At 46.0% G+C, this 23258-nt stretch overlaps 1 protein-coding gene across 1 annotated transcript in view; it reads left to right on the top strand.

The window, feature by feature from the left end:
• Positions 1-23258, top strand: part of AGBL4 (ATP/GTP binding protein like 4) — a 2274308-nt gene that overhangs the window by 2053113 nt on the left and 197937 nt on the right. The window contains exon 11 of the mRNA XM_030206027.1: positions 7995-8157. Coding sequence (XP_030061887.1) covers positions 7995-8157 — 163 coding nt within the window. The remainder of the gene's footprint in view (positions 1-7994; positions 8158-23258) is intronic.

Genomic DNA, 23258 nt, shown 5'->3' with positions numbered 1-23258 from the left:
GTGCTGATGATTACTGCCCAGTTAACGTGTGAGACTTTACCGCTAAGTCAGTGGGTGACAGTAAGGTCTCAGGCCCAAAATGGATGCGTGCTGATTTTTATTTTGCTGCACGTCCATTTTCAGCAAATAAAAAAGGCCTTTTTTGCAGGTGCTCTGAAAAATGGACCTGCGCGCATCCAATACATATGCCTACACCACTGCAGGCCATTTTTTGGTGCGCCTTAGTAAAAGGGCCTGTAAGCAATTAAAGTATGCGCATTGTTATAGAATACGTTGCAATTTCCACATGGAAATTAAGGTGTGATATATACATAAGTACATAAGTAATGCCATACTGGGAAAAGACCAAAGGTCCATCGAGCCCAGCATCCTGTCCCCGACAGCGGCCAATCCAGGTCAAGGGCACCTGGCAAGCTACCCAAATGTAGAAACATTTTATACAAGTTATTCCCAAAATTGTGGATTTTTCCCAAGTCCATTTAGTAGTGGTTTATGGACTTGTCCTTTAGGAAACCGTCCAACCCCTTTTTAAACTCTGCCAAGCTAACCGCCTTCACTACGTTCTCCGGCAACGAATTCCAGAGTTTAATTATGCGTTGGGTGAAGAAAAAATGTTTCCGCTTTGTTTTAAATTTACTACACTGTAGTTTCATCGCATGCCCCCTAGTCCTAGTATTTTTGGAAAGCGTGAACAGACGCTTCACATCCACCTGTTCCACTCCACTCATTATTTTATATACCTCTATCATGTATCCCCTCAGCCGTCTCTTCTCCAAGCTGTATAGCCCTAGCCTCCTTAGTCTTTCTTCATAGGGAAGTCGTCCCATCCCCGCTATCATTTTAGTCGCCCTTCGCTGCACCTTTTCCAATTCCACTATATCTTTCTTGAGATGTGGCGACCAGAATTGAACACAATACTCAAGGTGCGGTCTCACCATGGAGCGATACAACAGCATCCTCACAACTGTTTTCCATACCTTTCCTAATAGTACCCACCATTCTATTCACTTTCCTAGCCGCAGCCGCACACTGAGCAGAAGGTTTCAGTGTATTATCAACGATATAGAATTTGGGGGAGGGGGCCAAGTGGCTAAATATTTACTATTTTATGTCTCAAGGGTTTGTTTGGAGCATTTGTGGGCTCTGTCTTCAATGACTTTGGCAACAGTTTTATTTACTGTAAACCATTTTGAAAGAAAATTTGATCACTGTTAGAAGTTAGGTGTTTTCAATAAGATTCCAACATTCTTTTTACTGTGGAACACCAGCCATTTGCTGTAATAATTTATTTTGCTACATTATACCCTAGAGGTGACTGTGTTTTTCTGAGTTGTTAGAATTTAAGAGCATATCAGAATGCTGCTTTAATGATGTATGACTTTAGAAATGCAAATTCTGAAAAGGACACTGTCAGGACTGGTAAAATACAACTGTGAAAGTTATAGCCCATCTTGCTGAGCCAGCTCCCTTTTTTGAGGCTGGTTTTAAATATTAATCCCTTTCTTACATAAGTACATAAGTGTTGTCATACTGGGACAGACCAAAGGTCCATCAAGCCCAGCATCCTGTTTCCAACAGTGGCCAGTCCAGGTCACAAATACCTGGCAAGATCCCAGACACATTTTATACTGCTTATCCCAGAAATAGTGGATTTTCCCCAAGTCCAATTTAATAACGGTCTATGGACTTTTCCTTTAGGAAGCCGTCCAAACCTTTTTTTAAACTCCGCTAAGCTAACCGCCTTTACCACATTACCTGCCAACGAATTCCAGAGTTTAATTATACAGGTTGAGTGAAGGAAAATTTTCTCCGATTCGTTTTAAATTTACTACTTTGTAGCTTCATCACGTGACCCCTAGTCCTAGTATTTATGGAAAGCGTAAACTGCAGAGCAGGTGGTGGGAAGCGGGGCTGGTGGTTGGGAGGCGGGGATAGTGCTGGGCAGACTTCTACGGTCTGTGCCCTGAAAATGACAGATACAAATCAAGGTAAGGTATACACAAAAAGTAGCACATATGAGTTTATCTTGTTGGGCAGACTGGATGGACCGTGCAGATCTTTTTCTGCCATCATCTACTATGTTACTATGTAAACAGATGCTTCACATCTCCCCGTTCAACTCCACTCATTATTTTATAGACCTCTATCATATCTTCCCTCAGCCGCCTTTTCTCCAAGCTGAAGAGCCCTAGCCACTTTAGCCTTGTCTCTTTGGCTCCCCCTTTATAAGGCAAAGGAGAAGGTACTTACATCTCAGCTGATGATCCAGGAATTTTCAGTAGTCCAAAACAGGTTCCAACAGGCCTTACATTAATTACCCTTTTAAGCAATCTCCACAATGGCTGGGGGCTTCACACCAGATGTACAATTTTGGGGCAGAAACAAAAACTCCAGACTTCTGACCTCTGGAACCTTATTGCATATGAAGAAAATGAACTGTTAAGGCCCTGCCTCTGCAGTCACTTTCTCTGTTGTTGGCCTCAATCCTAGACACAAAACAGAAGGCTTTCCAATAAGTCCAATGGCCATCCCGGAATCTGAATAAAAACACATAGTAACATAGTAGATGATGGCAGAAAAAGACCTGCACGGTCCATCCAGTCTGCCCAACAAGATAAACTCATAAGTGCTACTTTTTGTGTATACCTTACCTTGATTTGTATCTGTCATTTTCAGGGCACAGACCGTATAAGTCTGCCCAGCACTATCCCCGCCTCCCAACCACCAGCCCCGCCTCCCACCACCAGCTCTGCCACCCAATCTCAGCTAAGCTTCTGAGGATCCATTCCCTCGGTACAGGATTCCTTTATGTTTATCCCACACATGTTTATCCCACACAATTTAATGATGGAATGTATTCAAATAAAAAGGTCAACTCAAGATGTTAGTACAAAACAAAATCTTCTTAGCATACAAAACTTCCTCCACTCCCATCCCACTATCTGTTGGAGTTCCCCAGGGATCTGTCCTTGGACCCCTTCTCTTCTCAATCTACACCTCTTCTCTAGGCTCACTGATCTCATCTCATGGTTTTCAGTATCATCTTTATGCTGATGACACCCAGCTATACCTCTCCACACCAGACATCACCGCCGAGACCCAGGCCAAGGTATCGGCCTGCTTATCCGACATAGCTGCCTGGATGTCCAACCTCCACCTGAAGCTGAACATGTCCAAAACTGAGCTCCTCGTCTTTCCACCTAAACCCACTTCTCCTCTTCCTCCACTTTCTATCTCAGTCGATAACACCCTCATCCTTCCCGTCCCTTCTGCCCGCAACCTCGGAGTCATCTTCGACTCCTCCCTCTCCTTCTCTGCGCATATCCAACAGACTGCCAAGACCTGTCGCTTCTTCCTCTTCAACATCAGCAAAATTTTTTCCTTTCCTCTCTGAGCACACCACACGAACTCTTGTCCACGCTCTCATTACCTCTCAACTTACTCCTCACCGGCCTCCCACTTAGCCATCTATCCCCCCTTCAATCTGTTCAGAACGCTGCGGCACGTCTTATATTCCGCCAGAACCGATATACTCATATCACCCCTCTCCTTAAGTCACTTCACTGGCTTCCGATCAGATACCGCATACAATTCAAGCTTCTACTCCTTACCTTCAAATGCACCCAGTCTGCAGTTCCTCACTACCTCTCTACCCTCATCTCCCCCTATGTTCCCGCCCGTAACCTCCGCTCACAGGACAAATCCCTCCTTTCAGTACCCTTCTCCACCACTGCCAACTCCAGGCTCCGCTCATTCTGCCTTGCCTCACCCTATGCCTGGAACAATCTTCCTCAACCCCTACACCAAGCCCCCTCCCTACCCATCTTCACATCTCTGCTTAAAACGCACCTCTTCAATGCTGCCTTCGGCACCTAACCTTTTGAGAAACTTAGTATGCCCTATCAGATTGACTCTACACCTGTCTTTTAGATTGTGCAGTTGTCTTTAGATTGTACATTTGTCTTTTAGATTGTAAGCTCCTTGAGCAGGGACTGTCCTTCCATGTTAAATTATACAGCGCTGCGTAACCCTAGTAGCGCTTTAGAAATGTTAAGTAGTAGTAAGTAGTACTTTAAGGATAGCATGATTTTCCTCTTTGTCTTGACCCTGAATCTTCTCTCACTCTTCTGGATTTGCTCCTCCTCTCGTCTGATTACTCTTCAGTTCTCATCAATGGCATCTGTGGGGATGCAGTATAATTCCTTTCCCAACTACCCCCGTCTTTCACCTGGAGGATGTGTACTTTGCTTTGCTGGATCCCTTCACTCCAGTCCTAGACATACAAGGCCCCTCACAGTAAGATCAAGGTACTCCTTCCTGAGTCCTGCCCGTCTTCCCTGTAGAGTTGGAGATGATGAGACGCCAAAACCCTTCCAACCCAGAGGCTGTAAACACCCTCTAATATCAGCTTATACCAGGGGATCTCAATCCAGTCCTTGGGACATGACCAAACTAGTCAGGTTTCCAGGATACCCACAACAAATATGCATGCAAATGTGTGCAATGGAGGCAGGACATGCAAATTTATCTCATGCATATTGAGTGTGGCTGTGTTGAAAACCAGACAGTCTGGGTTGTGTCCCAAGGGCTGGGTTGAGAACCCCTGCCTTAGACACGTTCTCTTTAGATATGTCATACATCTCCCTCAATACATGCAATAGGATGGTCTCCTTCCACCATATTTCATGGATATGCAAATCCCTTTGAAGAAATAGGAGCTATACCTTATCTGGCTGTTTACAAAGGAAAACGTGTGTGTATGTCTGTGTGTGGGGGTGGGGGGGGGGGGAAGATATTTTCAGCCAATCCAAGCATTTCTGTGCTGTATGTTCCCTCTCTATCAATGGAGCATAGTCTGTCTTATCCTACTGATGAAAACACTGTAAATCAAAGTACAGAGAACCTCCCATTGTGCTTAGAATTATAGTTATCCCTGTTTTGAAGAAGCCTTCCAAGAAATGTTAATAGGATGTCATCACAGTGCAGTTAAGCTATAAAACTTACTGTACCATTTTTATGCATAATGCATCATTTTAGAAAAAGTTTAAAACACAGAATACTAATGATAGGTCAGCTTATTTTATCTGGTTATTCCAGACCATGTATGGAGAAGAATTCACATTTGGGTACCATTTTGCTTTCTTCTTTTATGGCTGAGGCAGCTATACTGCTGTGGTCACTAAGAGGTAAATATTGAGCCAGTAGCGGTCAGTGATTTTTGTCACTGTCACCAGGCTTTATGCCCAGATATTCAAAGCTGAGCCATGTCTGTGCACCATTATTGAATATCTAGGTATTTATTTATTTATTTGCAGTATTTGTAGTGTGAGTGGCCTGGAAGAATGGAGAGAGAATGAGAGGTATTGAAAAGGGGTGGGGTAGTATGGAGGGATATGACAGGAAAGGGGATTGAGTTAAAGAGGAAAGGGGGTTAAAAAGATCATGAAAGAGAGGCAATAAGAGATGGGGGTAGAGGGTATGAGACAGAAGAGTGACCTGAACGCAAGACAAGGAAGGAGAGGCAGGGATGGGGCTGAGAGGGTGTGTATAGAGGATGGAAATGGACTAGAGAAAGGGTGAAAGAGAGATGGGGATAGGAGACTTCAGAAGGCAAGAGACAGAGGGGACATTGAAAATGCTGGAGAGGGATGAGAGGGTGATTGAAAAAGCTGGTAGATAGTTACCACACAAACAAAAACCCATTTCATTGTTAGGCTGTATAGAGAGAGGTGTGACCAGCAGAAGAAAGGGGGTGTTGATGCCCCTGTATAAGTCGTTGGTGAGGCCCCACCTGGAGTATTGTGTTCAATTCTGGAGGCCGTATCTTGTTAAGGATGTAAAAAGAATTGAAGCGGTGCAAAGAAAAGCTACGAGAATGGAATGGGATTTGCGTTACAAGACGTATGAGGTGAGACTTGCGGACCTGAACATGTACACTCTGGAGGAAAGGAGAAACAGGGGTGATATGATACAGACGTTCAAATATTTGAAAGGTATTAATCTGCAAACGAACCTTTTCCGGAGATGCGAAGGCAGTAGAATGAGAGGACATGAAATGAGATTGAAGGGGGGCAGACTCAAGAAAAATGTCAGGAAGTATTTTTTCACGGAGAGAGTAGTGGATGCTTGGAATGCCCTCCCGCGGGAGGTGGTGGAAACGAAAACGGTAACGGAATTCAAACATGCGTGGGATAAACTTAAAGGAATTCTGCTCAGAAGGAATGGATCCTAAGGAGCTTAGACGAGATTGGGTGGCAAAGCCGGTGGCGGGAGACGGAGATGGTGCTGGGCAGACTTATACGGTCTGTGCCAGAGCCGATGGTGGGAGGCGGGACTGGTGGTTTGGAGGCGGGGATAGTGCTGGGCAGACTTATACGGTCTGTGCCAGAACCGGTGGTGGGAGGCGGGGCTGGTGGTTGGGAGGCGGGGATAGTGCTGGGCAGACTTATACGGTCTGTGCCAGAACTGGTGGTGGGAGGCGGGGCTGGTGGTTGGGAGGCGGGGATAGTGCTGGGCAGACTTATACGGTCTGTGCCCGGAAAAGGACAGGTACAAATCAAGGTAAGGTATACACAAAAAGTAGCACATATGAGTTTATCTTGTTGGGCAGACTGGATGGACTGCGCAGGTCTTTTTCTGCTGTCATCTACTATGTTACTATTTAAACAGTGTTTGGCAGTGGAAGAAGAATGTGCTGTTTCTGAGGTGATGATCACAATCTGAATATTTTTTTGTGACATGTTGTAAGAGGGATAGCTCTGTTGTTGGGGAATATGGAGTTTATGATACAGAACTGGAGGTGCAGAGTTTTTATATTGAGATCCTGTTCAATCCTATAGAAAATCCAAACTTCACTCCCACACAGAATTTGTTGAATGATGATATCAATTATAATGATGGTTTTACCTAGTAGCCCAAACTAGGGTTACCATACATCCTCCGGGTTTTTTACTTTTAGGAAAATATCCTCTTTTTCTTTTTTGTGCTTATGACTAACACACCTATCCACGCAATGAGAGAAACCATCTCTGGCCTATTAGTCAGTCTGGACACATGAGGGTGCTAAAGAGAGAGAAGGGCATTGCTGATCATTCTGTTTCCCTGCTGCTTGACTCTGTCAAATGAGTTTTGTTCATGCAGCACAAATGTAAGCATATTCATGCAAAACATTTCACAAGTATCTCAGAAGACAGCCATAGTTGTTGAGGGATATCCAGTCTTCTGATAAGTACGCTTCGGCTCAGACTCGATCAAACTCAAATTTAGAAGTTTTTTGAAAAGTTGATCATTGTCTACTGCTGTACTGTAAGTCAGTCACTGTTTGATGTGTGTTCATTAACTAAAAGGCATTTACCCATTTGCTATGATTAAATATTTCTTCTCTGACTGTTCTACTGAGTTGGGGTTGTTTTGGAGGAATCCTGGGAAAGGAAGGAGCGGGGCAGATACGCTTATGGTTGGGATGGAGGAGGAGTAATAAAGGGAGAAAATAGACCCCCTAAATATCCTAGGTAGGAGGTCTAACTTCCTATATCCTTTTATTAACCATGAGCATTCACTCTTTTTCTGAAAGAGGGAATGAAAGTCTATTTTTAAGTCAACCCAAATCCCGCCTTAAACAAGCCCAAACCATGCCCCTTTGCCATGTCGGCATTCTTCAGTGTTAGATGTTCATATCCTGGTAAAATTGGGATTTAGGCATTCATATAATATGAGCATTTAAATGCTGTTTTCTAGGTGTCTAAAACATAAGTAGCACTTTTAAAATAAGCACCTTAATTTATTATGCTCAACATTGCTCTTGTGGAATTGTAGTTGTGTTACAATCCCTAGAGCACACACTGCTATTACATTTCGGAACGAGTAGCTAACCGAACCTTGAGTCCCAATCCAGGAATCCCTTCTCAGTTCCTTTCCTCTGCTCTGCCACAAATTCTTTGCACCATGTGGATACATCCCACGGTACTAAACGGACTCCTTTTTGTTCCTTGTAGTCTAGTACATCCTTCAATCGAGATGCAGTGAAGGCAGGGACCGGAAGACGTTTCCTTGGGGGACTTTTGGACGATTCCTCATACTGCTACACCCTGGAGGTTTCTTTCTATAGTTATATCATGGGAGGAGCAAACTCGGCAATCCCCTACACAGAAGAAGCCTGTATCCTTTTTTAACCTGGAATTTCTCTAGAAAGGAGCACATTTCAAAGGTACTGTAAACACACTTACAGAAATGGATTTATCAGAATTAAATCAGTATTGCATGTTTTCTCTAGTTTTGTCGTGTCGATAATATTGTAGATCTCCAAGGGTGCTAACCAAAAAATTGTGTTTTACGGGAAGAATCGATCACAGGCAAAGCGCCAAACAATAGAGAACCATTTACCACTGCAGCTTAGATTAGAGCCTCTTTATTTTGTGTTTGGAAAGGAACCGTAAGGCTCAGTTCAGTGGTTGTAATGGTATATTAGCTTAACTTTGGTTGGCGCTGGTACCTTCCCAACTTCCAGCTTGGGTTTCAGTATATATGGGTGGTAGGGGAGGACATTTTGTAGTAAGATGGCTCATCTTTGCCTTACTGTGATAGGTTGTTACGTGCAGGTTTATTTCTAAACTTTTGATTACTTAGAAACATGTTGTTTGTATTTTGATTAACGCAGTTATTAAATTGTATGCATAACACATCATTTTATACATTTGTAGATGCTTATCAAATTGCCCTGGCATATACTTGCATAAAATTAGGTGCTTAAACAACAATATGGATATTTGTTCTCTAGGGTGGAGTTTAGGCAGAATCGGGGCAGGATTAACCATTTGGTGTACTCCAGGCAAACAAGTGCATTGGGCCACCATTATAATACATAAATACATTGTAAAATTCCCACAAATGGGCCTCTGTGTGGTTCTGACATCAAAGAGAGATCTCGGTGGGACTTCCTACTTGCACTCCACACACACACTCTTCTTTCTGCCATAAGATGACTTACTAGGACAAAACTTTCCCTTGAGAGTCATGGAATTAGCACATCTGGGATGGGCACATTCCTAGTTTGCCTATGCCTTAATCCTGTCCTGGGAGATTTGGAATGAAGTTGCAACTTATAGACATACTTTATAGAATACGCAGTATCGTTATCCTAAATAAATGTTTCCACCAATGGGATGGTGTTCTAAAAATACCAGCAAAAACATCCCAAAACCACTATATTCCTTTTGAAAGTCTAAGAAATGAGAAGCAGGCAGTATGTGTGAATCTTGATGGAAGAAACTGGGGGCCCTCCGTCCTGATGCAGTCTTTACGAAATATGATTGTGTTGAGGGAAGTTATTTGCTATGCTTAAGCTAAGTAGTCCTTTCTTGTAAAAATGATAGTTGTAGAAATGTCGTAAGAAGATTGATATGAGAAAAAGAAGAGAGGAAAAAATTAGAGGTTATGGGAAATGAATAGTAAATGATTGGATGAACCTATATTAACTATTTGAACATAAAATTTAAGTATAGCTCGTCCTGTGAAGATTGGGAGCTATTCCAGCGCTTTTTGAAAATATTGAAGTTTGCTATCTAATGGTTCAATTTTCCAAAAGGAATATAGTAGTTCTGGGATATTTTTGCCGGTACTTTATAGAATACACACAGAATGGAGAATCTGTTAAAGGGTCTGGGGTGCAATTTTATTAAGGCAGTCAGGCACATATGCTGCTTTTATAATATAGATACAACACACACACACCCCTTTGTGCCTTCCCTGCCTAGATGTGTTTTTATAAAATTACCTTCATTGGGCCCAATCGCCCTTTCGTCATCTGTTTATTTATTTATTTATTGCATTTGTATCCCACATTTTCCCACCTATTTGCAGGCTCAATGTGGCTTACATTTTCCACCATGACATGCCATTTCAGAATACAGATACAATTAGTAATACATATAGAACATGGATGATATAATGAACAGTCAGGTAACACATATTTAACATGGATTACATACAACTGGTATCACATATTGAACGTTGATTACATAATGAAATTAAACAATATGATATAGGGAGAAAATAATCCGATTATTAAATGATGGTGAATTACGGTTCCAATTATGAGTCATTATGGTATGTCATGTTAAAGAGATATGTCTTCAGTGACTTACGGAAGTTAATTAGATTGTGAATTATTTTCAGGTCAAGTGGTAGAGCGTTCCACATTTGCGAACTCAAGTATGAAAAGCTAGATGCATGTATTAATCTGTATTTTGGACCTTTACAACTGGGAAAGTGAAGATTTAGGAATGTGCGTGCATATATCATTTTCACTTTCCCATTTTACAATACCCAAAAGCTTCAAAATCTAATCGAGGCAGACCGACCTTTCCTCATTCTTAGATGACGGTTTGTTTCCTCGGCCTTGTTGTTTGACAAGCATTAAGGACATCACTTTGCTAAAGCTATTTCTGGCTCATACAGTGGCCCTTTTACTAAGGCATGTCGGCACCTATGCACATACACCGCGCATCAAATTAGAACTACCGCCAAGCTACCGCATGCCCCGGGCGGTAATTCTAATTTCAACGTGGCGCTAACGCTGATGATTACTTCCCAGTTAAAGCTTGGGACCTTACCACTAAGTCAATGGGTGGCGTAAGGTCTCAGGCCCAAAATGGACGTGCGCTCGTTTTAATTTTGCTGCACCTCCATTTTCGGCAAAAAAAAGGCCTTTTTTGCAGGCGTGCTGAAAAAATGGACTTGCGCGTGTCCAATATACTTGCCTATACCAGCGCAGGCCATTTGTAGACGCGCCTTAGTAAAAGGTCCCCACAGTGTCTTTTCCATGTGAGTTCCTAATAGCTATTTCATTGTTTCATAGCTTCCAAAGCAGTTTTGGGTGCAGTTTTGGTGAAAGGAAGCGTAGAGATTCAAAATTCTTTCCTTTTGGGGAACATAATTCCTATGTAAGTTATGCTTGATGGAGGTGTTAAATAGCTTTCACAAGATAGTGTATGGGTTTCAAGTGTCCTTTTACATGTTGTATAGCAAGCTTGAATGGCTTTAGGATAGCATAATATTACATGGTTATTTACTTTGGGCTTGGGTCAGACTCAAAAAAGATGTCAGGAAGTATTTTTTCACGGAGAGGGTGGTGGATGCTTGGAATACGCTCCCGCGGGAGGTGGTGGAGATGAAAACGGTAATGGAATTCAAACATGCGTGGGATGTGCATAAAGGAATCCTGTGCAGTAGGAATGGATCCTCAGAAGCTTAGCCAAAATTGGGTGGCGGAGCAGGTGGGGGAAGAGAGGTTGGTAGTTGGGAGGCGAGGATAGTGGAGGGCATACGGTCTGCCAGAGCCGGAGATTGGAGGCGGGACTGGTGCTTGGGAGGCGGGAAATACTGCTGGGCAGACTTGTACGGTCTGTGCCCTGAAAAAGGCAGGTACAAATCAAGGTAAGGTATACACATATGAGTTTATCTTGTTGGGCAGACTGGATGGACCGTGCAGGTCTTATTCTGCCGTCATCTACTATGTTACTATGTTACTATGTAATATAAATCTTACCACTTTTGAACCAATATTCAAAGAGACTTATCCCTATCCATGAATTTTCAGTGGCACTTGGAGGGTAATTCAATGAACAGGTGCCTGTTTGCCTATTCTATAAGGAAAAGTAGGTGCCTACTTTTCTTTATAGAATATAGAAGGCCACATATGTGCTTATATTTTAGGACCAAACTCTTACATCAGCCACGGAACTGATGTAGATTATTGAAGAGTATGCGCAGGGCCGCCGAGAGGGGGGGGCAGGGGGGCAAAATTCCCCAGGCCCGGGCCCCCTTCATTCAAATCGGCAGGCGTAGATCGCCTCTCTTCGGGCCTTCCCTCCCTGTGTCCCACCCTCGCGGAAACCGGAAGTTACATCAGACGAGGGCAGGACACAGGGAGGGAAGGCCAGAAGAGAGGCGATCTAAGACTGCCGCTTTGAATGAAGGGGGCCCGGAGCCGTGGAGGCAGGCAGGTGAGACCGCGGACTGCAGCGGCGGGGGGAGCAACGGTGGGCGGCAGTGATGGGGGGCGGGGAGGCCTTGCCCCGGGCCCGGCCTAGTCTCTCGGCGGCCCTGAGTATGCGTAAATCAGTATTCTATAATCTAGGCACATAATTGGGCACCCTGACCATCCACCCAAACTCTGTCCGTGTGAATTCCCACCAACAGAGTACGTACCATCGACAAGATTGACAGGTACTCACATAATAGCATAGAGCTGAAGTATGGTCGCTTATGTGTGTGTCCACATTTGTGCGTAAATGACTTCAATACCAGCACTTACGTGTGTTCTTACCTCCTAAATCTAGGTGGTTTCTTATAGAACTATCCCTATACGTAATGCCACTGGAAATTCCCTTTCAGTGCCCCAGAAGTATCCAGATAGTGCCTGGGAAGAGCAAGGACAAAGCAGAGGCTTAGAGGCTTAGCCAGACCTCGGCGGGAGTTGTGTCCAGAGCAGGAGGTGAGGGGGTACATTTTAGCCTCCCCGCCACTTTCGACCCCCCCCCACACCGCCGCCCCTCCCCTGACACTTTCGACCCCCCCCCCCCCCCCACCACCACCACCACTGCCATCACCAGGTACCTTTGCTGACGGGAGTCCCCAACCCCCGCCAGCCAAAGACCTCTTCAGCGCGTTCGCTGATCTTTTTCTGTGAGTCCTGACTCAAGACTCACAGAAATAGATCAGCGCTGATGAGGACTTCGGCTGGCGGGGGTTGGGGACTCCCGCCAGCAAAGTTACCTGGCGGTGACGGGGGAGGGTTGGCAGAGGGGGGGTAGAAAGTAGATGGGGCCCATGCCACCATGGCCCCACCTAGCTATGCCCCTGGGACAAAGTGGGAGTGTTCCACCTAACCATAAGTGGCGATATTGGGCTGTTATGTGGTTTAAGTTAAGCCAGAAAAAAATGCTGGTCTAACTTACACCGCTGTATGGATAGTGGCTGAGTTCGGCTGCTAACTACAGGCAGGGCGCACTGTCTACAAAGAGGCGGTAGAGCTATTGCTGCTTTGTCACGCACAAATCCAGCACTGCCGCCAGCTCACTGCGGAAGCCAGTGGTAGTGTCGCCCCCACTGCGAGAGCCGGCAGCAGTGCCGCCCCCACCACATGCTATATGGAAATTATTTTTTCCACCGGGTTCTTACCCGGTGGTACATAAGTACATAAGTAGTGCCATACTGGGAAAGACCAAAGGTCCATCTAGCCCAGCATCCTGTCACCGACAGTGGCCAATCCAGGTCAAGGGCACCTGGCACGCTCCCCAAACGTAAAAACATTCCAGACAAGTTATACCTAAAAATGCGGAATTTTTCCAAGTCCATTTAATAGCGGTCTATGGACTTGTCCTTTAGGAATCTATCTAACCCCTTTTTAAACTCCGTCAAGCTAACCGCCCGTACCACGTTCTCCGGCAACGAATTCCAGAGTCTAATTACACGTTGGGTGAAGAAAAATTTTCTCCGATTCGTTTTAAATTTACCACACTGTAGCTTCAACTCATGCCCTCTAGTCCTAGTATTTTTGGATAGCGTGAACAGTCGCTTCACATCCACCCGATCCATTCCACTCATTATTTTATACACTTCTATCATATCTCCCCTCAGCCGTCTCTTCTCCAAGCTGAAAAGCCCTAGCCTTCTCAGCCTCTCTTCATAGGAAAGTCGTCCCATCCCCACTATCATTTTCGTCGCCCTTCGCTGTACCTTTTCCAATTCTACTATATCTTTTTTGAGATACGGAGACCAGTACTGAACACAATACTCCAGGTGCGGTCGCACCATGGAGCGATACAACAGCATTATAACATCCGCACACCTGGACTCCATACCCTTCCTAATAACACCCAACATTCTATTCGCTTTCCTAGCCGCAGCAGCACACTGAGCAGAAGGTTTCAGCGTATCATCGACGACGACACCCAGATCCCTTTCTTGATCCGTAACTCCTAACGCGGAACCTTGCAAGACGTAGCTATAATTCGGGTTCCTCTTACCCACATGCATCACTTTGCACTTGTCAACATTGAACTTCATCTGCCACTTGCACGCCCATTCTCCCAGTCTCGCAAGGTCCTCCTGTAATCGTTCACATTCCTCCTGCGACTTGACGACCCTGAATAATTTTGTGTCATCGGCGAATTTAATTACCTCACTAGTTATTCCCATCTCTAGGTCATTTATAAATACATTAAAAAGCAACGGACCCAGCACAGACCCCTGCGGGACCCCACTAACTACCCTCCTCCACTGAGAATACTGGCCACGCAATCCTACTCTCTGCTTCCTATCTTTCAACCAGTTCTTAATCCATAATAATACCCTACCTCCGATTCCATGACTCTGCAATTTCTTCAGGAGTCTTTCGTGCGGCACTTTGTCAAACGCCTTCTGAAAATCCAGATATACAATATCAACCGGCTCCCCATTGTCCACATGTTTGCTTACCCCCTCAAAAAAATGCATTAGATTGGTGAGGCAAGACTTCCCTTCACTAAATCCGTGCTGACTTTGTCTCATCAGTCCATGTTTTTGTATATGCTCTGCAATTTTATTCTTAATGATAGCCTCCACCATCTTGCCCGGCACCGACGTCAGACTCACCGGTCTATAATTTCCCGGATCTCCTCTGGAACCCTTCTTAAAAATCGGAGTAACATTGGCTACCCTCCAGTCTTCCGGTACTACACTCGATTTTAGGGACAGATTGCATATTTCTAACAGTAGCTCCGCAAGTTCATTTTTTAGTTCTATTAATACTCTGGGATGAATACCATCAGGTCCCGGTGATTTACTACTCTTCAGCTTGCTGAACTGACCCATTACATCCTCCAAGGTTACAGAGAATTTGTTTAGTTTCTCCGACTCCCCCGCTTCAAATATTCTTTCCGGCACCGGTGTCCCCCCCAAATCCTCCTCGGTGAAGACCGAAGCAAAGAATTCATTTAATTTCTCCGCTACGGCTTTGTCCTCCTTGATCACCCCTTTAACACCATTTTCGTCCAGCGGCCCAACCGACTCTTTGGCCGGTTTCCTGCTTTTAATGTATCTAAAAAAATTTTTACTATGTATTTTTGCTTCCAACACTAATTTCTTCTCAAAGTCCTTTTTTGCCCTCCTTATCTCCGCTTTGCATTTGGCTTGGCATTCCTTATGATCTATCCTGTTACTTTCAGTTGGTTCTCTTCTCCATTTTCTGAAGGATTGTTTTTTGGCTCTAATGGTATTTAGGCAGCTCTGCGTGTTGCCTGGTTACTCCCTCCCTCCCTCCCTCCTTCCCTTTCTCTCCAAATTACTTGAGCGTGCTGTTCACCACCGCTGCCTTGATTTTCTCTCCTCACATGCTATTCTTGACCCACTACAATCTGGTTTTCGCCCTCTCCACTCAACCAAAACTGCGCTTACTAAAGTCTCCAATGACCTATTACTGGCTAAATCCAGAGGTCAATATTCCATCCTCATTCTTCTTGATCTTTCCGCTGCTTTTGACACTGTCGATCACAGCATACTTCTCGATACCCTGTCCTCACTTGGATTCCAGGGCTCTGTCCTTTCCTGGTTCTCTTCCTACCTCTCCCGCCGCACCTTTAGTGTTCACTCTGGTGGATCCTCTTCTACTTCTATCCCTCTGCCTGTCGGCGTACCTCAGGGTTCTGTTCTTGGTCCCCTCCTCATTTCTATCTACACTTCTTCCCTTGGTTCATTAATCTCATCCCATGGCTTTTCCTACCATCTCTATGCTGATGACTCCCAAATCTACCTTTCTACCCCTGATATCTCACCTTGCATCCAAACCAAAGTTTCAGCGTGCTTGTCTGACATTGCTGTCTGGATGTCTCAACGCCACCTGAAATTAAATATGACCAAAACCGAGCTTCTCATTTCCCCCCCCAAACCCACCTCCCCACTTCCCCCGTTTTCTATTTCTGTCAATGGCTTTCTCATTCTCCCTGTCTCCTCAGCTCGAAACCTTGGGGTTATCTTTGACTCTTCTCTCTCCTTCTCTGCTCATATCCAGCAGATCGCCAAGACCTGTCGTTCCTTTCTTTACAACATCCGTAAAATCTGCCCCTTTCTTTCTGAGCACTCTACCAAAACCCTCATCCACACCCTTGTCACCTGTCGTTTGGACTACTGCAATCTGCTTCTTGCTGGCCTTCCATTTAGTCACCTCCCCCCTCTCCAGTCGGTTCAAAACTCTGCTGCCCGTCTCGTCTTCCGCCAGGGTCACTTTACTCATACTATCTCTCTCCTCAAGTCGCTTCACTGGCTCCCTATCCGTTTTCGCATCCTGTTCAAACTTCTTCTACTGACCTATAAATGTACTCACTCTGCTGCTCCCCAGTATCTCTCTGCACTCGTCCTTCCCTACACCCCTTCCCGTGCATTCCGTTCCCTGGATAAATCCTTCTTATCTGTTCTCTTCTCCGCTACTGCCAACTCCAGACTTCGCTCCTTCTGTCTTGCTGCACCCTATGCCTGGAATAGACTTCCTGAGCCCCTACGTCTTGCCCCATCCTTGACCATCTTTAAATCTAGATTGAAAGCCCACCTCTTTAACATTGCTTTTGACTCGTAACAACTTGTATCCACTCGCCTCCACCTACCCTCCTCTCCTCTTTCCTCTACACAGTAATTGATTTGCTTGCTTTATTATTATTGTCTATTAGATTGTAAGCTCTTTGAGCAGGGACTGTCTTTCTTCTATGTTTGTGCAGCGCTGCGTATGCCTTGTAGCGCTATAGAAATGCTAAATAGTAGTAGTAGTAGTAGTAGTAGTAGTAGTAGTAGTAGGTAAGTGCAGGAGCCTCTGCCACCTCCTAAATTGGTGAAGGCCCTCCCAGGAAATGGCCACGTGGCAAGCACAGCCATTTCCTTTGTTTCACAAAAAAACCCGCTATGGTAAAAGGGCGCTCAGCAAATCCACACGTTGAGGACACCGCAGGGCTCCTTTTACGGCAGTGTAGTAAAAGGGCCTCTTAGTGCGGCTCCTTATCCGTATACACGTGCTAAACGTGCGTATTTTTTTTGAGTGCTGCAACCATCATTTAAAACAAACCACGCTTGCTGAAGCGGCTGTGTATCGAACCATTTATTTTTCCAACCAGCAAAACCACGATTGTGCTTGTACGGCTACAGTTGCGTTGTGGGGATTATGAAGCAGTGTTTTCTTTTAGAAATGAATGGTAAAGGAAATGTTTTTGTGCAGACGTTCGTGTGTCATCCTATACGCTATAATTTTGCATTTTATGTCTTCTGCTTTCCTCGTTGCCCCCTCCCCCCCCCCGCCCAGAGTGGTAGGCACTGCTTGAAAATTATCTTCCTGAAAACAAAGTCAGCTGCCAGTAAGCGAGCCCCGGCCATTACTGAATATACGTTCGGCTTCGATTCATATGTCCTGCCGGTACATTCTGTCCTTCAAAAGCAGCTTTTTATTTTACATTTCTATATCCAGGCAGGATCAACTTAGCTCCCGCAGCTGAAGCCACATCACTTCTGCTTCATGTAACATTGGCACCGTGGGTCAAAGAGTGAAAACAAAAACAAACAAACAAAAAAGTTCTAGACCGGAATGATTGTTGTTGACGAGGATGCACGAAACAAGTCGAGTGCATTTCAGCTTTCATAAACTAAAATGACCCGGTTAGGCTGTAAACAGCAAAAGCTGGATTTGACTGACAAACCGAGAGAAGGCGATAAGGCACGCACGCACACACGCAACTGGGAGCTTTAGTGTTAACAAAGTGATTGTATTTTTCACCGCAGGGACACTTTCAAGATGCAGGTTGTGATCACTGTACCCCGTCAGCTCCATATCCCAATTAAGAGAGGAAATGGAGCAGCAGGGTTATAGAGCAAAGCTTTTAATTTCCAAGTGGCTACACTGGAAAAGCAGCACATGATCAGCATGAGGAGAAAAAGGGCAGGAGGTTTAAATACAGTTCTATCCTTTTAACTACACCCCTCATCCTAGTCAAAAGGGAAAGCTGTTCTTTTCAGTGAGAAGAGGCTCTACACAGCTGTTGGGAACATAGCCGTTAATTAGGCCTTTTCAGGCTCTTCTGGAAGACTACCTAATAAAAGCAATTCACGTGAAGGCAGAAAATTAGAGGAGGTGAGCTGATCTCCGATTGTTGACTTGCATCTTATTTTTTTTCAGCAATCGTCTCGTAGTATTAGGGCCTTCCCAAAAGGTTAAAGGGTTGACCTTCAGTGGTTGCAGTGTAAAAATATTCCAAAGGCTGCAGAGTCTGGAATCAGGTTCACGGGGTGGGAATGACGGAAGATGTGATGAGCAGAATTTGTCCACAGTCCACTATTTGTTTCCAAAACCAAACCTAATTTACTGCCACACACATACACACACACACACACACACAATTAAAGAACGCATCATGTTCAAAATTTGCTCCCTAGTTCACAAAATCATCCACGGAGATGCACCAGCCTACATGTCAGACCTGATAGACCTACCACCAGGGGTGTGCTGGTAAATTTTTAACAACAGGCTCTTTCTCCGGACGTAGCCAGCTCTGCAGTTGGAAGGGCCAGGGGTGGCCGGGTGGGGGGAGCAACACTTGCCTCTCTCTCCTCCCTCCCTTCGTGCGGGCACGCTAGGCATACCTTTGCTGGCAACCAATAAATGGACTGCCACCACTCCCAACGTCTTGCTCTGAGCAGCATGCTGAAACTTCTCACATATGCTAGAGAAGTCCCAGCCTGCTGCCCAGAGCTGGAAACAAGGAGCGGGGAGCAGCAGCAGTCTATTTACTTGGCTGGCAGGGCTCAGCATCCCCACCAGCATAGTAAAAGATAATTCAGCAGGGGGCCCAAGCCCACATTTTGGGAGCCATTTGTGAAAGTAGCCATGGAGGGCCCTACTTTAACAACCGGCTCCCAAAATTCTTAAAAACTTAACAACCGGCTCTTGCGAGCCTGTGAGAGCCTGCTCCAGCACACCACTGCCTACCACCCAGGAATTCCAAAAGATCATCCCGCACATTCCTAGATCTACACTTCCCTAACTGCAAAGGTCTAAAATACAAATTAATACATACGTCAAACTTTACCTACTTGAGTGCACAGTTATGGAACGCACTGCCGCGCAACTTCAAAAAGATCTACGAACTAACGAACTTCCGCAAACTACTGAAGACCTATCTCTTTAACAAGGCACAACACAAAGATCAACCAATGTGAACATACACAACTCCTCCACATATATTCAGAATTGTCTTATAGTATCTACTTCTTATACTACTAATATGTTTTTCTTTTTCATTATCATGTTACCCAAGATCCTTCTGTAACATTAAATGTCTATTTTCTTATATATTTCCACCAGGGGCATATCTGCGTGGGGCCACAGAGGCCTGGGCCCCCGCAGATTTTGCCCTGGACCCCCCTACCGCCGTCAACCCTCCCCGCTGCCGACGTCTTTAAAGTTCTTCTTTGGCCTCCGTGGCCGTGCTGTAGTTGACTGTTCAATCCAGTTCGGAGTCTGACGTCCCAGCACGTTGTACGTGCAGGACAATGTGCTGGGACGTCAGACTCCGAACTGGATTGAACAGTCAACTACAGCACGGCCACGGAGGCTGAAGAAGAACTTTAAAGATGTTGGGTCGGCTGGCGGGGGTTGGGGTCCCCCGCCAGCTGAAGAAATATCTTAAAAGGCAGCAAGCGGACCTCGGCTGGTGGGGGGTTGGGGTCCCCCGCCAGCAAAGGTAAACAACGGCAGCCGGGGAGGGTTGACGGCGGGGGGGGGAGGGTGGAGAGTCGTTGGTGGGGAGCTTCTGGCAACGGGGGCGGGGGGGGGGGGCTAAATGTGCCCCCTCTCTCTGGCTCTGGCCCCCCCTACCGCCAGAGTCCAGATACGCCCATGATTTCCACTATTCATGATGTATTGTTAGCCACATTGAGCCTGCAAAGAGGTGGGAAAATGTGGGATACAAATGCAATAAATAAATAAATAATCCACGTAACTGGAAAAAGGCAGAGAAAATGCCTAATATTTAAAGTCCAGAGTCAATAAGTGGGGAAAACACTTGCACAAAAATCCAATATAAATCCAAACCTCAATTTTTTTAGGCACTCACTGAAGGAAATATATTCCTCCCGGTGTTCAGAATGGGAGTTTTCTCCTTTGACTGCAAGAAAACTTTGGAGTCCTTCTATTCCCCTTTAAATACAATAAGCATATGTAACTCTGGTCTCGCCAGTCCGTGCACCAGCTAGCTTGTCTTAAGTCAGGGGCACCCAAGACCAGAGCCACAAAGAAATCTCCAGACCCTAAGAAACTCTCTTGGTCACACAGATTGAGCTGGACACAGGCTGGGTCCAGATAAAAATCCAGAAAGCCGTAGGATGTTATGCCGGGGCTTTTTTTCTTTCTCTTTTTGCACTCTGCACACTTTTTTTCTGTTAATTCAGAAAGTAAGGGTTCCTTTTACATATGCGTGCTGAAAAATGGCTTGCGGTAGTGTAGGCGTGGGTTTTGGGCGAGCGCCAATCTATTTTTCAGCGTGCCGGTAAAAAATGCCTTTTTAAACTTTTTGCCAAAAAATGGACGTGCAACAAAATGAAAATTGCCGCGCGTCCATTTTGAGTCTGAGACCTTACCGCCAGGCATTGACCTAGCGGTAAAGACTCATGCGGTAACCGGGCGGTAATGACCTACACATGTCAAATGCCACTTGGCGCGTGTCCAGTATGCACGTCCAAAAATAAAAAATTATTTTCGGATGCACGCCAAAAATGAAATTACTGCAAGAGCCATGCGGTATTCGTGTGGTAACTCCATTGCGGCGCGTACTGAGTATGCGTAGATGCGCATAGGTGGTATTTGCGGGAGTGAGCTATGTATTGTAGTTTTCCATTTATGTGGTTGTTTCATATATTTTTAGTGGTTATGACGACGTAGAGGGGAGGAACTTTCTGAAAAGGTGTGTTTTTAGGTTTTTCCGGAAGTTAAGGTAGTTGTTCATGAGTTTCAGGTCTTTTGGCAATGAGTTCCAGGGTTGGGTGCCTATGAAGGAGAAACTGGAGGTATATGACTATTTGTATTTTAGGCCTTTGCATCTGGGGTAGTGGAGGGCTAGGTATGATCTTGTTGTTTCTATCAGGTTTCTTATTGGTAGATCAATTAGTACGGCCATGTAGTCCGGTGCAAGGCCATAGATAATTCTGCATACGATTGAGCATATCTTGAAGGTTATTCGTGCATTAATTGGTAGCCATTGTAGACTTCGTAGTAGGGGGTTTCGTGCTTTTGAAGCGTGATTTTCCATAGATAAGTCTGGCTGCTGTGTTTTGTGCAAATCAATGTGCAAATTACTTGAATGTGCAAATAAATTGTGCATGCATTGACGGGTAGGTTTGCATGCGTACAGTTGATTTTGCGTAAGGTTCAAGGTTATTAAGCGGTCTCTTAAAAGTCAGTAAAATGGTTTCCAACCTTAAAAATGCTGGCAATTAATTCCACCACTTCGGCCCAGTCACACTTAACATTGCATTCCGCTGTGAGGCTAAGAAGACCAGGTGAAAAGACGGCCAGTGCCGTAGCGAGGGCTAATGGCACCCGGGGCGGGTCGCCGCTGTGCACCCCCTCCCCCCAGGTGCAGCACGGTGCGACCCCCCTCCCTCTGCGGCGCACACCCCCCCCGGACCGCATTCTTACCTGCAGGAGGGCCGGTCCGCCCCGAGTGCACGTCACTCGGAGCTGCGTCGGCCCCGCTGGTTCCCTGCTCTCTCTGCCCCGGAACAGGAAGTAACCTGTTCCGGGGCAGAGAGAGCAGGGAACCAGCGGGGTCGGCACCCCCCCCGAGCGCATGCACCCGGGGTGGACCGCCCCTCCCGCCCCCCCCCTTCCTACGCCACTGAAGACGGCACAACCACTAAAAAGTTTAAGACACTTAAGCAGACCCAATGAGTGCTAACAAATGCACATCCCTGTGGAGCATTGATTCCAAAGCGAAGCTGTTGCTTCTCTGACCTAGGAATATTCACTTTCCTTGAGTGCTGCAGCGAATGAATCATTATTCTTCCATGAAGACAGCAACTCACTCTTCTTCAGGGAAGCACCACTGGTCTCCCCCTCCCTGGTGTACCAGAGAGCGCAGCCCCTTTCTGCTTCCCACATGCTCCCTGGTCAAGGACACTTCAGGACTCTCTGAGTTCCCTTTATGCTTCTTCCCTACCCTTGAAGACGGGCAACACCTCCTCTAGCATTACATCATACAATATTTATTAGGAGTTATTTACCGCCTTTTTGAAGGAATTCACTCAAGGCGGTGTACAGTAAGAATAGAACAAACATGAGCAATAGGCAATTACAGCAGTAAAAATATTCAAAAACAATACAAAGTATGGCATGCATAGGCGCCCCGTATAAGAGGCTTGGGGAGGCTAAGCCTCCCCAGCCCAACCGACCGTGAAGTTTTTCCCCTGCTGCCTCCACCCCGCGAGGTGCACGGTTCCCCGCTCCCCAGCCACGTCCTTGATCATCTCTCCCGTCTGCCCTCACTCCCTGATAGGCAGCCCTTGTTTCCTTCCTGCCCCGCCCCCCCCCATACCTTTAAATATTATATTTTTCCTGGAGTCGCGGGCAGCGCCGGCATTGAAGGCATCAGCAGGCTCATCGCGGCTCCAGCAGCCTTCCCTCGCAAGTCGCATGATGGCTCCACCCTCGCAGAAACAGGAAATACGTCAGAAGAGGGCAGAGCCATCATGTGACTTGCGAGGGAAGGCTGCTGGAGCCGAGATGAGCCTGCTGATGCCTTCAATGCCGGCGCTGCCCGCGACTCCAGGAAAAATATAATATTTAAAAGTACGGCGGGGGGGGGGGGGGGCAGGAAGGAAACGAGGGCTGCCTATCGGGGAGCGAGGGCAGACGGGAGAGATGATCGAGGACCTGGACATGGGTGGATGGAGGGGAGAGGAGAGGAGGGTTGCTGCACATGGTGGATGAAGGGGAGAGGAGAGGGCAGGGGAGAGGAGGGTTGCTGGACATGGGTGGATGGAGGGGAGGGGAGAGGAGGGTTGCTGCACATGGTGGATGAAGGGGAGAGGAGAGGGCAGGGGAGAGGAGGGTTGCTGGACATGGGTGGATGGAGGGGAGGGGAGAGGAGGGTTGCTGCACATGGTGGATGAAGGGGAGAGGAGAGGGCAGGGGAGAGGAGGGTTGCTGGACATGGGTGGATGGAGGGGAGGGGAGAGGAGGGTTGCTGGAC

Source organism: Microcaecilia unicolor, chromosome 6 (assembly GCF_901765095.1).
Source record: "Microcaecilia unicolor chromosome 6, aMicUni1.1, whole genome shotgun sequence".
In the NCBI taxonomy this organism is placed as follows: Eukaryota; Metazoa; Chordata; class Amphibia; order Gymnophiona; family Siphonopidae; genus Microcaecilia; species Microcaecilia unicolor.
Note: the sequence above shows the minus strand (reverse complement) of the source record. Positions and strands in the feature narration are given on the sequence as shown.